This window comes from Ruditapes philippinarum, unplaced genomic scaffold (genome assembly GCF_026571515.1).
Source record: "Ruditapes philippinarum isolate M1 unplaced genomic scaffold, ASM2657151v2 ctg1343_1_1_1_1, whole genome shotgun sequence".
NCBI classification, from domain to species: Eukaryota; Metazoa; Mollusca; class Bivalvia; order Venerida; family Veneridae; genus Ruditapes; species Ruditapes philippinarum.
In genome coordinates this window covers 114,155-129,547 of record NW_026865230.1, presented here as the reverse complement: position 1 = coordinate 129,547, position 15,393 = coordinate 114,155, and the positions used below count along the sequence as shown (strand labels likewise).

The 15,393-nt window shown below is 32.0% G+C and overlaps 1 protein-coding gene across 1 annotated transcript in view; it reads right to left on the bottom strand.

Annotated features, from left to right (window-relative positions):
• Positions 1-382: 382 nt before the first annotated feature.
• The window catches only part of LOC132728302 (deleted in malignant brain tumors 1 protein-like), a gene marked incomplete at its 3' end in the record, with an annotated part of 59,198 nt that continues 44,187 nt past the window's right edge, over positions 383-15,393 (bottom strand). The window contains 17 exon segments of the mRNA XM_060713933.1: positions 383-564; positions 881-990; positions 2,059-2,266; positions 2,947-3,051; positions 3,471-3,698; positions 4,287-4,499; positions 4,888-5,019; positions 5,475-5,795; positions 6,201-6,375; positions 6,914-7,050; positions 7,441-7,782; positions 8,326-8,552; positions 9,462-9,576; positions 10,165-10,337; positions 12,319-12,481; positions 13,655-13,960; positions 14,902-15,228. Of these exon segments, the coding sequence (XP_060569916.1) occupies positions 383-564; positions 881-990; positions 2,059-2,266; positions 2,947-3,051; positions 3,471-3,698; positions 4,287-4,499; positions 4,888-5,019; positions 5,475-5,795; positions 6,201-6,375; positions 6,914-7,050; positions 7,441-7,782; positions 8,326-8,552; positions 9,462-9,576; positions 10,165-10,337; positions 12,319-12,481; positions 13,655-13,960; positions 14,902-15,228 (3,464 nt within the window).

The following is a 15,393-nucleotide window of genomic DNA, read 5'->3' as shown; positions in this document are numbered from 1 at the left end:
TAAAGTTATTAATTGCATAATTTTGTAAAAAAAAATCAAAGATATCAATAAAAATTAGAGAGTATATTCAACCCTTAACCTGCACTAATGTCTGGCCCAGCCCACGGCTAATTACTTTCTGTTTCATTAGGTAAAGGGATCAATGGTATGTTTTATTTTAATTGTACTGTTTTGCCTTGTGTTATATTTAAATACCTGGCACAGGAGATTCAGGCAAAGGAATTATCTACATTTGCCTAAACATTCCCATTTAGTGATAACTTTTTACTACTTTAATGTGCAGCATTCAGCCTTGAAGCTGAAAGTACTATATAGTACTAGATTATGAATGTTAGTGGGGAACATATTCTCAAACAAACAAAATAATTTTCTGTTTTCTTACGTTTATTTCTCCATAAGCTGAGCAACATATACTCCGCCCATGCTCAAACCCCAGCTCGCGACACACTTTCTTCGCCGTGATGTCATCAAAATCATCATCGCAAACCAAAGACCAAGTGTCATTTACGTAATATAATACTGTTCCATTAGAACTTGTAGAACCTTCTGGTCCAGATAGTTTTACTGTAAATAAATCATTGATGAGTTCTTTCAAAATCACCTTCCATTGGTCTCAGTTAATTAATCATTTAGCTTATTAGACAATTAATGATTTTGTTAAATACAGATTTGAATTAATTTCTTATTATCAGAAAATTTTGAATCTACCACATCAATGCTCTTTATTTTTACTTCATTACGCAAAAATCTTTATAACTATTGAATTCTAAAGCGAATGAGTCAATTCTAGCATTAATATATTTCATCCAGATCACTAATTAGTAGATGATGTTTGTAAATCCAGGTATACACAAAATTAGGGTCACAGATATTTTCTTACCACTTGTATAACAGAAGACACCCTCATCATCTTTATGTGTCTGACAATATGTTGATTCCTGGAACCCTTCATGAGGACAATCATTTAAATTAGATTCATCACCCTTACACCTGTAAATTACATAATAACTTATACTAGAATTGTATAATTTTAGATATTTAGTTCATTCAGTTTTTAGTTATTAAAGTTACATTAAATAAATATGTAAAAATATTTTGCCGTCGGCCTAAAAATCAAACATTCTACAGTTTCATTAACCTGTTTAATAGTATTGTTGTAAATCTCATCAAATATTGTTCATAAATAAGGATTTTAAACGGGAAACCCCACGGTACCACTAAAGTTCATATACGAATTTTAACATGCAAATGAAGACTATAATGAGCTCGTGTATGCGCTACGTCACAGTTTTATAGTTGCTATCCGAACACAGCAAATGTGATATTTTCTTGTGCAAACACACTTTAACCGTTTAAGCTTCAAGGTGCACTAAACCTGGGGTTCAGTAAAAGTAATAATCTCGTAAAAAGATTAAATTTGTATGAAAACATCCGTTACAATGCGGAAATATACCGTTAAATTAGGACTGCTACTTATAGTCATGATTGTTGATTTAATATTGATGTATGGATGATCCGAAGGCGGAGTTTCTCATGCAAACAGAAATTGTATTTCCCATGAGGTTACCTATTTTTATGCTAATAAAACTCATTTTGGTTGTTTGGACACCAAAATAAGACCTGGAGTCGATATAAAACCCAATTTATTAATGAAATGTCGCTATTTAGTTTTTTATGAAATTTATTTAATGTAACTTTAAGTTTAACTATTGAAAATTTAACCTAAATGGTGATAAATGTCAAAAAGATTATGTAAAGATATCAAAAAGTCAGATTATCGCACTGTGGGGGGATATTTTTTATCTAAGCTTTTGTTTCTGCACTACCAGGCCAATAGGTAGTCTTATATTGTTGTTTTAGGCCAAAATGACTGAGTCATAAGTACTCAGTGCTTGAAAATTAAAAGAGAATTTTACCATTTGTCTGTTTTTACAAGGCAAGGACCTTTACTACAGATCTGAAAATGGGAAAGTTTAAGTCACCGGTCCCTGCTATTCCTTTGAGGCATGTTACAACTGACAGGTACATAAAAGTAAAACATTTCATAACAGATTTTACCTGTAATTAATAGAATAAGCTTTTCCAGATGGTTTTTCCAGGTATTCCCCGTCATATACTTCTCCTGTAACAAACCCAAGTTGACGGCACGTGACATTTGATTCCTCGCTACCCCAGGTATTACTACATATTGTATGCCAATCTCCATTATATGTAAACTCCACTCGACCATAACGATGGTTACCTCCTGATATACGATATGCTATGTCTACAATAAACAGAAAAATATAAGAAATGCTATCTAAAATATTCAACAAACAGAATTTCTACATATAGCATTTAACAAAAGGACCATGTGTTGTGTTAAAACACTTCTCTGTTAAGAACAGCATTTTTAAAGAAATCAAATTTTAAAACTAATACGGTGTTAATAGTTGCTTTTATTCACTTCTAAAATAAGTCAAATAAGTTTGCGATTGTAAATGTTCCATCAAAGTTGAATTATTTTCCATGTGAACAGGGAGACAACTCTAGAATTACTGATTGCTAAGTTATATAGATTTTACTCTTACTTATGTCCCTTGTCCCCATTAACAAGCTTGCCTAAGTACAATATCTTTGATATTTTTGGAAATTTTCTATCTATACCTGTTTTTACAGATATTCTAAGTAAACAGAAAGGGGACATGAGTAAAAAAACCCAGCTTTCAGAAAAAAGCATTGCCCCTTGCAATACAACTGCCCCTTGTTATGATAATCAAGCAATCCAAGTGTTGTGTCAAACCTTTTGATAGTTTTCAATGATTCTACATTTAATAAGCAATTTGTACAGTGAAAAATGATTAAATTATACAATTTCACAGAACTGGTGTCAAGTTCATTTACAGCAATTTTTGTGATCATACTTATAGTTTATATTTTGGGCACACACACATTTGTTTTACCAACCTGTATCATCAAAACATATAACACCAGCATAATGTCCCCTATCTTCACACTGTTGTACATTTCCAAACCCAGCATGTGGACAATCACTCAGTTGACTTTCATTTCCTGCAAATTAAAAAAATCTGAGAATAATATATCTTGCAGTGTTTTGAGCACATAGAAAATATATGAATTTTGAAGCTTAAAGAAATAAAATCATATCACATATTTATATAAGAAGATTTGAAAAAAGTAATAGTGACCAGACTTTTGTACTAAATAATGGCAGAGTGCCACAACAAAGGGATCAAGACACCAAAATTACCTTTAATCACAACTCATCTTACATGAAGTTAAACAGAATATAAAAAGTTAAAAAATCTGGAAACAAAGTAATCCCTCGGAAGCATAATAATCACAACAAAATTACATGAAAATTGCAGACTTGGTTTGATTGGGTCTGTACATGAGGGATAATGAATAAGTGTTCCTCACGCCCCCTAGCACCGGTAAAGACCAACATACAACTCAATCAATTAACTTACCAACACACTTTACGTTACTTGTCCAGTAAGGGCCATTATAATCAAGGTAGATAAATCCAGACTTGTAATGATAGTAAGCTGATCCATTTCTAAAACCAAGTTCCCGACAGACAACCCGAGCATCTTCGTCCGTCCATCCCGTCCAGCAAATTCTACCTGGTACATCCAAATATTTTAATACAACTTGACCTGTATACTTAAGTGATCCCTTCAGACTGACAGAATATGCTGGTTCAAAAAAAAAAACAATTTTGTTATTACAGAATGAAGCTATTAAAATCTAATTATTTCTTCTTCATTACTTGTTTAAATTATAGCTCAAAACTTTTATAGATTCAAAGAACATACAGAAGTTATACTTACATTTAAAATGCATAGCTAAGAGTAGGTATATCAATTAAACATCAATTATCAACACAAACAAGAGGTCAAAATTCCAGGAAAACGAAATTGATGCAGATGTATAATATATTTCAAATTGAAATGACCATGTTTTTATTAAAATAATAAAGTTTGTAAATAAAGTGATAACTCTGGCAATTATTGTGCCAGCTGGTTTATGAGAAATTTATGAACATTATTCGATCAATACAGGTACTCTATGATGATAATAATAATGAAGATTCAAACAATCATTCCACTAATAAATAACTATTGTACCGTTATACCTTTTTTCAGATTCATTAAAACTTTTAAAAAAAAGATTTTGCTTATAAACAAATTATCTTTATTTGTTAAAACTTATTATGTTAATTTAATAAAACTTAAAAAAACAACATTTTAATCAAATTAATGAACCAGAGTAGGTGTGCTTACCCGTTTGAGATCTGGTGCCATTGTAACATGTAACAGATGCATAATTTTGTCTGCTACACGTAGAGTTATTCTTTACAAACTCACAATCTTTAATTAAGTTTGCTGTGTTATTACACATCAAGTGAGTTGTTGACATTGGGGTTGTACTGTATCCATACGGTGAACAACATATAGCAATACCATGCTCATGTCCTAGTTCATGACAAACAACCTCTGAAATAATATGAGTACTTTTATTTTATAACAAAAACAATGCTGCTTCCAGACCAGAAGGAACAAATGAAGGAAGGTAGAAAGAAAGGAAGGAAAAATGAAGGAGAAGGAAAAAATGAAGAAAATTAATGAAGGAAAGAAAGGAATAAATGAAGTAAGATTTACTGAGAAAGAATAAATAAAGGAAAGAAGGAATGACAAAAGAAATAAATGAAGAAAAGAATGAAGGACAGACATACGGATGGACAGAAGGAAGGAAGGAAGGAAGTAAGTAGCTATTAAATTCATTAATGAATTGATAGGAAATACAAATACATGTAATCACGGATTTATGTAATATAAATCCGTGATGTAATACATTACAATGAAATGTAAAAGATAAAGTTACCTGCTTCTGTGTCAGTGAATGTATCAGCACATAAAGTATTCCAATTTTTAGTTCCAAACCTAGCCGAGGGGACATGTAACTCTACAATACCATTTGTTTGTTTTGTACGGTAATCTCCACGATTGAGGCGCGCTGTAAAGTTGAACATAATAAATATTCAGATACTAAATCTATAAAATACAAATACTTTATTTTAGCAAGACTGGTATAAATTAAGTTAAACCAACACGTTAATATGAAAGGGAAATAATGCTTAGTAATACAGTAAAGTTATCAACAGAGGTTCTAGAATGGCTGGTCTTGGCCAACTACACACAATGTTCAAAGTCATTCAGCAATTTCCCATCTATTTGCAACTATATTTTTTTTTCTATGTACATTATTTAAGTTTTTCTATGTACATTATTTAAGTCAAGAGTGTGCACCTTTATAGAAACATGGGCTTTCCTGATATTTTCCCTAAAACGGAAGAATACAAAGTTCCTGTCAGTATTTACAATCATGTGAGGAGCATGACATTCATAGTGTTTGACATTAACCACCAAGGTTAGGTTAAACTAAAAGGGTAATGTAAGTTAATTAATTACCTGATTTATAACACATGACACCAGCATCATCATAATGAGAACATCGTGATATCGTTCTAGCATCCCAAGATGCTCTACACTTCAAGAAGTGGTCTTCATCACCATTACATTCCACATGACTCATCCATATAGGCTGTTCCGATTTCCCCCTTCTCAGTAAGATAGTAGATTCTCCTCCCATGTATCCAGCTTCCCTACAGAACACGTCTGCATCATCATCTTCCCAGTACAGGTCACAAATAGTGCCCCAACGTCCATCAAAGTAAATTTCTGCACGTCCCCGTCCACTAATCATATCAGCAACTCGATATCTTATTGGCTCTGGGAACAAATGAAAAATATAATAAGACTTTTAACTTAATTATCCTCACATTTGTAGTATAAAATGTAAAAAGAGGAAACTTTGATGTAAGTGAAGAGCTTTTTCAAGATATGACAATGACCCTTACTTCAGTACATATATATATATATATATAAGAGCACTGCATGCAGTGTTAATGATTGTAAAAATTCTATAAGTTAAAAAGGGGGCATTACTCCAAAAATATTCCTTTCAGAATTATGCCACTTGTCAAACAACTGCAACATGTCATGATAAGCAAATTCATAATATAATCCAAATTTCATGTTGGTAAATTATAAAATGTTTGAATACTTGGCTACATTAAATATAAATACGTATACCATTGCCAAAACCATGGCACAAACAGTAAGTGTAACATTTACCTGCATCCATGGTACAAACAACTGCTGCTTTAGTTCCTCTACCAACACAAGAATGACCATCTTTTAATGGAGGGAATGAACATTCAGACAAGCTTTGCTCTTTTCCTGTACAATTTACATCAGAGAGAATCATGGGAAGTTTTCCAGAGTTTGCACCAGTTGTGGCATATCCTGTCTGTTAAAGAAAAGATATTGAGTGAACTTGAAATGAGTATTAGTTTATGTATGATCTGTTTTTCACAAAGATTGGAATATTTTGAATAACTTAATACTAATTTAACCCTTTACATAGTAATATTAGCTAGCTTAACTTTGAAATATTATAATGTGTCTATTAAAAGTTACAGAGAAACAAATGTACATATCCTTGGAATTGAAAAACATCAAAGTACTGCAAAATCATTATTATTCATGGCGCACTCATTTTCGTGGTTTTCATTTATAGGTCAATTCACAAATGTAAAATCCAACAAATTTCATTTCGTCTGCTGTAAGATTATTTTGCATCCCATTATTTACATTTTTCCTTTTGTTAAAAGAGATAGTACACAACTTTAAGAATGCACGAAAATGTTCTTTATGTCAAAACCAAGAAATTTTATGCCCTCGGAATTAAGTGAATTCACAGTATGCAGAATAACTTAAATACAGGAGATGTTTTGTGTAATTAAAAGTTTGATGTGCTACAGAGACTATCTCTCAATTTTCCTTACTGTAAAGTTAAGTTCTCTACACAGTACACTGGCATCACGATCATCCCAACCTTCGTCACACACTGACCCATTGACCCCATACCGTGTCACTTCAACATGACCAAATGATTTTCCTTCCTCGATACCAGCACGTAAATCTAGTTAAATGAACAATTTATATACATTACTATTCTTGTAATCCTATAAGGTTAACATAGAACTATTATCACATAACTTTTACATGTATTATTCTTCAAGTTTCAAAATAATGCATAACTTGTATTAATTAGTACTTACCTTAATTTGAAAATTATGTATAAGTCTGTATTCATCTATAAGGTGTGATAGGTGTCATGAATAGTTACTAAATGTATCATTTTCGCTTTCAAATGATAATGTATATTTCTTAAATTATTCTCAGATTAAAATCATTTAAAGCTTTAATAGTCTGAAGAGTGTTAAAAATCATTAGTTTAAAAGTTTTTGTAAATCATTAATCTTTATCAAAGTTAAAGACTTGAAGGGGGTAGGAGAATAACTGAACTTACTTTCAACTGGTGGAGATACATCAGTGCAGATAACTGTCGCATAACTTTTTGACTCACATTTTACGTCAGGACTCATATCATGTGGACAACTACTAAAGTCAACTTCACCAGCATGTCCTGTACACTGAACATTAGCAACTTCAATCGGGTTATAGTACGTAAGTTTGGGACCCAGGCTTGAACAACATTGAGCTTTTCCGTCTTTGTATCCAATGTTTCTACACGCGACTCGTGCATCCATGTCATCGAAATCAACATCACAAACAGACACCCAGTGATTGGATGTCTCGTTTAGTACTTGTATCATACCAAAATTTGGTGTCGGTGCTGCAGATACTCGCACTTAAAAGTTAAAATAAAATATATGTTCTAATTCTGGTAAAAATTACGTTTTTTTTTTGTGAAAGCTTTCATTGAATTACTTTACTGTAAAATAAGAGTATGTTAACATTACAAATTCAATTGCTTTGATATTTCATCTGAAGTAGAAATTTGCACCAGAAAATGTAGTATTTTTTGTGAAATACATAGTGTGTTTAATATATAAGGCAATTTGCAGGACTGTCAACAAGGGGCAGCTGCAGGCCAAAATCGCTGCGACAAATGCATTTTGGGCTGCTTCAAAGCAATAGAAAACACTCCTTGTTGTATGCGTTAAAGTAAAAAAATGACCACTTCAAATTCTAAACAACCAATTTCAGAAAAGCTGTAATGACAACCCTGGGTTTGCATAATAAAGATGTTCCTATCGTCTGAAAACTAGGACTGCTTACATGAATTACATGAAACCATAACAATTTATTACTTTGTTGATATTGTTCAGGCAAAACTATGAAACTTTAATATTAGTTAATTATAGATAAAGAATGTGCTGAAAGTTCCTACCATTTGCATAACACTTGACAGCCATGTCATAATTGTGGGTGAGGCAATCTTCTGGTATACTCTCCCCCATTCCTGACAATAGACACTCCTGTAGTGTTCCCTCTGTGCCCACACAGTTCAGGTTACTTAACCACACTGATCCATTGAGGTGAGGGTAACTTGGTATTGGTATAACAACACCATATTTAAAGTTAAGTTGTCTACATACAACTGTAGCCTCAAAATTACTGGAAAAAAAAAGTTTTATGGAAAATATATAACAAGAGCAATGTCAATCAGAGCACATGACTATTCTCAATGTTTCGATAAAACAAGAGCTTGAATAATGTAGGACTTAACAAAAGGAAAATTTCTTTTAAAAAAACATAAAATAGTAATCAGTCTTAAATCATAATTCATATAGAATTTTCTAGTTTTGAAGATTGGAGTCAGAAGTTCACAAAGGGCAATTACTCAATCAAAATCCAAGCCAGAGCTAATGGCCTCGGAAAGTAACCTCCTTTATGATCTCAAATCAGTATGTGAAGTTGCATGTACATTTTTTGTAAAAATCTTCAGTGGTTTATAAGATAGATACATTGTACAAGAAGTTGCATGTAAACCTTTAATCAAAGTATTACGCCAATGGAGACAGTCAAAAGCAGACACCAACACAGGGATCCGGGAAAGCCCTACTATTCTTTGAATAGTCCAGATTAAAAATTATTACAATTCTCATTTCTTGAAAATATGAAATTATTGTAAGGAGTCCAAATGTAAACAATGTTGTGTATGTTCCTTAACAACCTAAGATGAATTGGTCCACCCATTTCACTTCATAATTGTAAATAAGTCACCATACAATAAAAACATTCTTGCATGCACTTATAAATTACTAATAAGCTATTGCCTAATTAACACACAAATCACCAGGAAAAATATGCCTCATAATTTTAATACTCTGTTTTAATTATAATGCCAGATCTAAAATAGTTATCCTCATAATATTTCTTTACCCTACTGAAACAAAAAGTGATCAGTCATTGCTTAAAGTCAATATAGCCAGGCCAGTTTATGTTGGTATCTTTGAATGGACTGATCAAAATTTAAAGAATGACCTATCAGCTGGTTATGGGTTACCTAAAACGAGGTCATACCTGATTAATGTATTTTTCGTGCACACACTTCCCCATGTATTGTTGACTTTGATCTGTACAAACCCTTCACCAGGGTGAACAGCGTTCTGTAGACGTACACTAAACTCGGAAGCCTCTGAAAAATATCATATATTTACAATGAAGACAGCATAATTATATGTAAATTTTTTATGGAGGTGGTCGATTTACTTGACTTCATAATAATATTGTGATATTTACCTATCAATATCTTAATATTGTTCACAAAATAATAGCCTAATCTTGTTTTGAGACAAATTATTGTTCACACCAAACAATATACAAAAATACTAGATTAAAAAACAAGAAACAAAGCAATATCAAGAAAAAACCAGCAATCCCCAGCAAGTTTTTTTTATCATATATCCTACTCATAACTACTGATCTATCTATTTTTGAAAACAGTGACTGTGACCTTGATGCTATGGGGCTCAAATGCAATCCAAAGAGAGGTTTTCAAAAACGAATGCTATACAAGTTTTATAAAAAATATCTTATACCTAAATCTAGTTATTGACTAGAAACTTATTTTCTATTTTAAGTAACATGGCCTTGACCCTTAGGTGGTGCCAAATGCTATCCAAAGTAAAGTCTTAACATAATCTTGCTATACACAAAGTTTATTTTAAATATCTCATTTTCTGTAAAACTCATTACTATACAACACTGCAACCTGATAACTTACCCTCTGTTTTGTAGCACATTACTGCAGCATGAGAGAGAACAAAACATTCACTGACGTTAGCTATATCTATACCAGGGCAATCATCTAGACGTTTCTCTGTACCATTACAATCTGGTCCACGCATCCAGCGTAGATCTGTTGTAGCACGCATACGCACATCTACATTGTAATATCTGCCAAGAAAACAAAAATAAAACAATAATTATCAAAAATGAGTCTAAAAAATAACGTCATGATACCTATTCAACAATATGAATGACAGGATTTTCCATTAATGATATGCCTCAGATGTTTAGGGATCATATCTGTTTAAAATGAAACAAAACAAAACATTTGAAAATTCAGTCACAATATTTCTGCTCATATTTTGCTTCTTCAAAAGTAAATTATATCATATATGTCTCATGAACACCTAATAAATGTTGAGCAAGTATCATAATTTGTTAGCTACTTTGTATAATTCTGTAAGTGAACACAAAATAATGCTGTATATGCTACAAACCTTACAGTATTTATACAATGAGACTAGTATTATTTAACTACATGGAGTTTATTTATAAATTTATGAATTGTAATGCATTAGTCACAAATTAATTATGACAACCTGTTTCCCTACTTTACTCTTTTTTTATTTCATAGTAATAAAATAAACCCATATACAAGACTGACTAATTATACATTGTAAATTTTAGGTTTTATGACTTAATTGACTGTGTACATTTATTGTAAATTACCACTTCAATCATTTACTCACTATAATGCAGACAGAGTCTACCTTTACATACAAACATATCTATCTTAAATATTTGTTCATGTATTCAATGAAACATTAAAAAACAAAACGAAACTAAAGACATATTATACCATATTTCAGAAGTTTATGATTATTACTGTAAAACTCCTACGACCCAATCTAATTTGCATGTGCCTCCATTATAGAGTTATTATAACTATATATAGCCTGCAATGCCCGCTGCAGTCTGACCAAGCCAGGCTCTACACTGTTGGCAGCTTGATTAATTTTTTTGTTACACTGATGTTTATACTGAGGTTTGCGCAATAGCTCAGTTGGTTAGACCACTGGCTGTCACTCCTGAGGTCCTGTGTAACACCCTTCGGATTTTTCATAGACACTTTCAGTGTTTCCCACCTACCTAGAGTTTTACTGGTAAGAAATCCAGGTAATCCTCACATGTATCAGTGCTATACACTGGGCATGTAAAAGAACCAAGGGGTCTATTTAATAAGAGCTAGGGACTGGTTCCCGGATTCCCTTGTATCTCATGGGTTTCTATGTAGTGACTAGTCTATAGTCATGTCTACGTCCTCACGAGGGGTTTGACATTAGTGGAAGATAGATAGATAGATTTATTTTGGTTTTAAAATTCCTTTAACTTTAATTTGAATGGACTATAACAAATTTAAAGCAGGACAAATCCGTTACAGTTTCTGATTGTTAAGCCTGTGTTACATTGACTTGTATTGTTAATGACAGATTTATATTACTAAGGCGACTAGAGTCAGATCACTGTGAATGTTGACAACTCAGATATACAGTAGTACATGTACTTTGATACAAAGTCATCCTTTAACCAACAGACAGCGCCGCAAATCAAACACAAAAATCTAACAAGGTCAAGGTTACTTAAATATATTACATCATGTTGACAAATAAACAAAAACGCTTGCAAATAGATTAAATGTTGACAAATATCAACAAAATATTGGAAAATCTATAAAAATGTTGACAAATAAATACGGGATATTTAAGGTTTTTTTTATAAATACAGGATTTATTTTCAATTTTTCATCAAGTGGTATGAAAATAAATATTTCATGAGTGGCAATAGTCACAAGTGAAATATGATAATTTTCTGTTTATATAATTTTTCTCTTTTTTTGACATTACAATTTGAAAGACCTTAATTTTTGTGTATTGGCTGAATTTAGAAGAAAGTATTCAAGCATTTAGACATCAGTGAAAATACGAAAAATATGTTTCACTGCTTTGAAAAATATATTTTTACAGTGAAAATATGGAAAATGAAAATATTCATTTTATCTCATCAATATTTCCCAATATTTAATTTATAAATATGTAATAAACAACAGTCAATTAAACGTGAAAAGTGATTAAACAAATAATTGACCTACTTATAAGCATAACCTCCCTGGTATCCTTTTTGTCTACAGATGACAGCAGCATCTTTGTCATCAAAATTCTCTGCACACATGTAACCTTTCTGTCCCATATATTCTATAAGAACAGGACCACTCCCTATCCCTGGGGCATACTCCTCTATATCTACATCTATACCTGTAGAAAAATGTGTACAATATGAACATAATTGGTAATGTGTACAATATGAACTCAATTGGTAATGTGTACAATATGAACTTAACTAATAATGTGTAAAATAAGAACATAATTTGTAATGTGTACAATATGAACTTAACTGGTAATGTGTACAATATGAACTTAATTGGTAATGTGTAAAATATGAACTTAACTAATAATGTGTAAAATAAGAACATTATTGGTGATATATGTACAATATGAACTTAATTGGTAATGTGTACAATATTAACTTAATTGATAATGTGTACAATATTAACTTAATTGGTAATGTGTACAATATGAACTTGACTGGTAATGTGTAATATATGAACTTAACCAATAATGTGTCAAATGAGAGAGTAATTGGTAATGTGAACAATATTAACATAATTGGTTATGTGTACAATATGAACTTAATTGATTATGTGTACAATATTAACATAATTGGTAATGTGTACAATATGAACTTAATAGGTAATGTGAACAATATGAACTTAATTGGTAATGTGTACAATATTAACATAATTGGTAATGTGTACAATATGAACTTAATTGGTAATGTGAACAATATTAACATAATTGGTAATGTGTACAATATGAACTTAATTGGTTATGTGTACACTATGAGCTTGATTGGTAATTTGTACAATATTAACAAAATTGGTAATGTGTACAATATGAACTTAATTGGTCATGTGTACAATATGAACTTGATTGGTAATGTGTACAATATGAACTTTATTTATTGTAAGCTGGGTTCAAATCCCACCATGGATCCAGGATGTTGATTTTTATGTAAATAACATGTTTGTGGTCTGTGATTTTCTTTCATTTTTCTTTTTTTGCAGAATCTTAAATCTGTTACATTGGGAACTTTAATGTTTCAATTAAAAGACAAGCAACCAGTTAATGTCACAAAACTTAAGGTCTTCTGCCATCAATAATAGGTTTATACCTTCAGAAATGCCTGGTTCCGTATCCAGAGAAGTCATATTAATCGCCAATTTGATTTTATCATAAGTGATGATAAGTCAGTTGGGAAAGGCTTATGTTTGGCCTCTAATTTATGAACAAAAATAAATGATTGTCCTTCATGGGTGTCTACTAATTCATATCAAATTCTAATAAAATTCAAATAAAATGAAGATTTACCAATTGCTCTTTCCCTGGAGCAGACGACAGATGCGTATTGTTTAGATTTACAACCAATTCCTCCAAATGATTTCTTACACTGATCGTAACTCATCTCCCTTCCTGTACACCCTGAGCTGGAAAACCCAATTTTAGCCGTCTGAAAACCGAATGCATCACAGCACAAGCTTTTACCATACGGGTAGCCCATAGTGCGACAGACTACAGATGCCTCTCTGTCATCAAAGCTGTCTGCACAAACAAGAAAGTAAGCACCATTTTTCCAAACTTTTACAGCACCATAACTGTCAGCTTGATCTGTATAAACTGTAGAGAAAGATAATAAAAACAAAGAAGTGTCAACCAGTTGAGGTTTGAAAAACTTATTGGATACAATCTTAAAGTAAAAAGATACATGTATATTATAAATAAGAAATAAGGCTTAGCACATAAAAAGAGTGAAGTAATTATGTATTTACAATAAACATTAGGATTTCATCATATATATCCTTTAAATTTTTTTCATTGGTTTTTACATAAAAGTGCAAGACAACACAGTATAGATCATATGGGTTATATCTAGCTTTACTGTTGAAGACCTCAGGTGCGCGTCTGTGCGTTATTTCAGGCACAAATAACTGCACCTGAGTGTTCTGTAAGCTGGATAGCTTAAAATTCTCACATGAAAGAATCTGAAGACAATTGCGGTCTTGAATCTACAACAGTGAGAAGCAAGTGGTTTGAAGTGAACGATCTTTACCACTCGGTCACAGACTTCCCATCTGCTAATATTTGTAAATCTTTTCTAAAACTGAATTGTATAATTATGTAAAGTGGTGTGGTTTAGTTCAAACTAATTTTCAGGTAGAAATTCATATTAACATTTTATTTACCCATTAATTTTGTTTTAATATAAACCCTAGCAAGAAAGTCTTTGAATTGCCAGTATATTATTAATCATGATTTTAATGGAAAGTTCAGAAATTACAAAAGCATATCAAGATACAGTTTAAATTTACTTATTTCAGTCTGAAAAATGTCTCAACATTTGCACTCTGTACCAATAAACCTTCTCAAAACTGAAGATTTAAAAAGCTTTAAATATCAAGGATTTCTACAGAAGGAAGAAAATGTCCTAATAATAAACTTCAAGTGATAATTCATGCAGCTCCATGTAATATATACATAGTTACATTATAATTATCAGTCATAACCTTATCTGACATTAAGCTCCAAGTATTATAAGGTGTACCGTGTACATAACTTACCATATCTTTTACACCTGACACCAGCATCTCGTTCATGGTCATTGCAGGTTGACTGGGCAACCATCCAGCCCATACTAGGACATGCAAGGAGACTACTCTCACTATTATCACACGTCATACCAGACAATACTACCGGCCCACTTCCGCGTCCGTAATATGACTTCATATAAGCATCTCCATCGGGGAATCCAAGCTGGCGACACGTGACTCTCGCATCATATGCCGACCAACTAGAATCACATACTGTTCCATTCTGACCATCAAATTCTATTTCAACACGACCATAAAAGTTTGCCATCTTGTCATTGACAAGTTTAAGACGAACACCTGATGAACAGAAACAAGATGTTTGAATTCACTCTGAGAATATTTAGGTTATAATTAACAATCTCAGTATTACATTATAATTTAAGAACCTAAGATATATGGCATGAAGCATTGCTTAGTTTACCTCTACCAAAGTTATATGATCCATGACCTTAATGTCTCCAC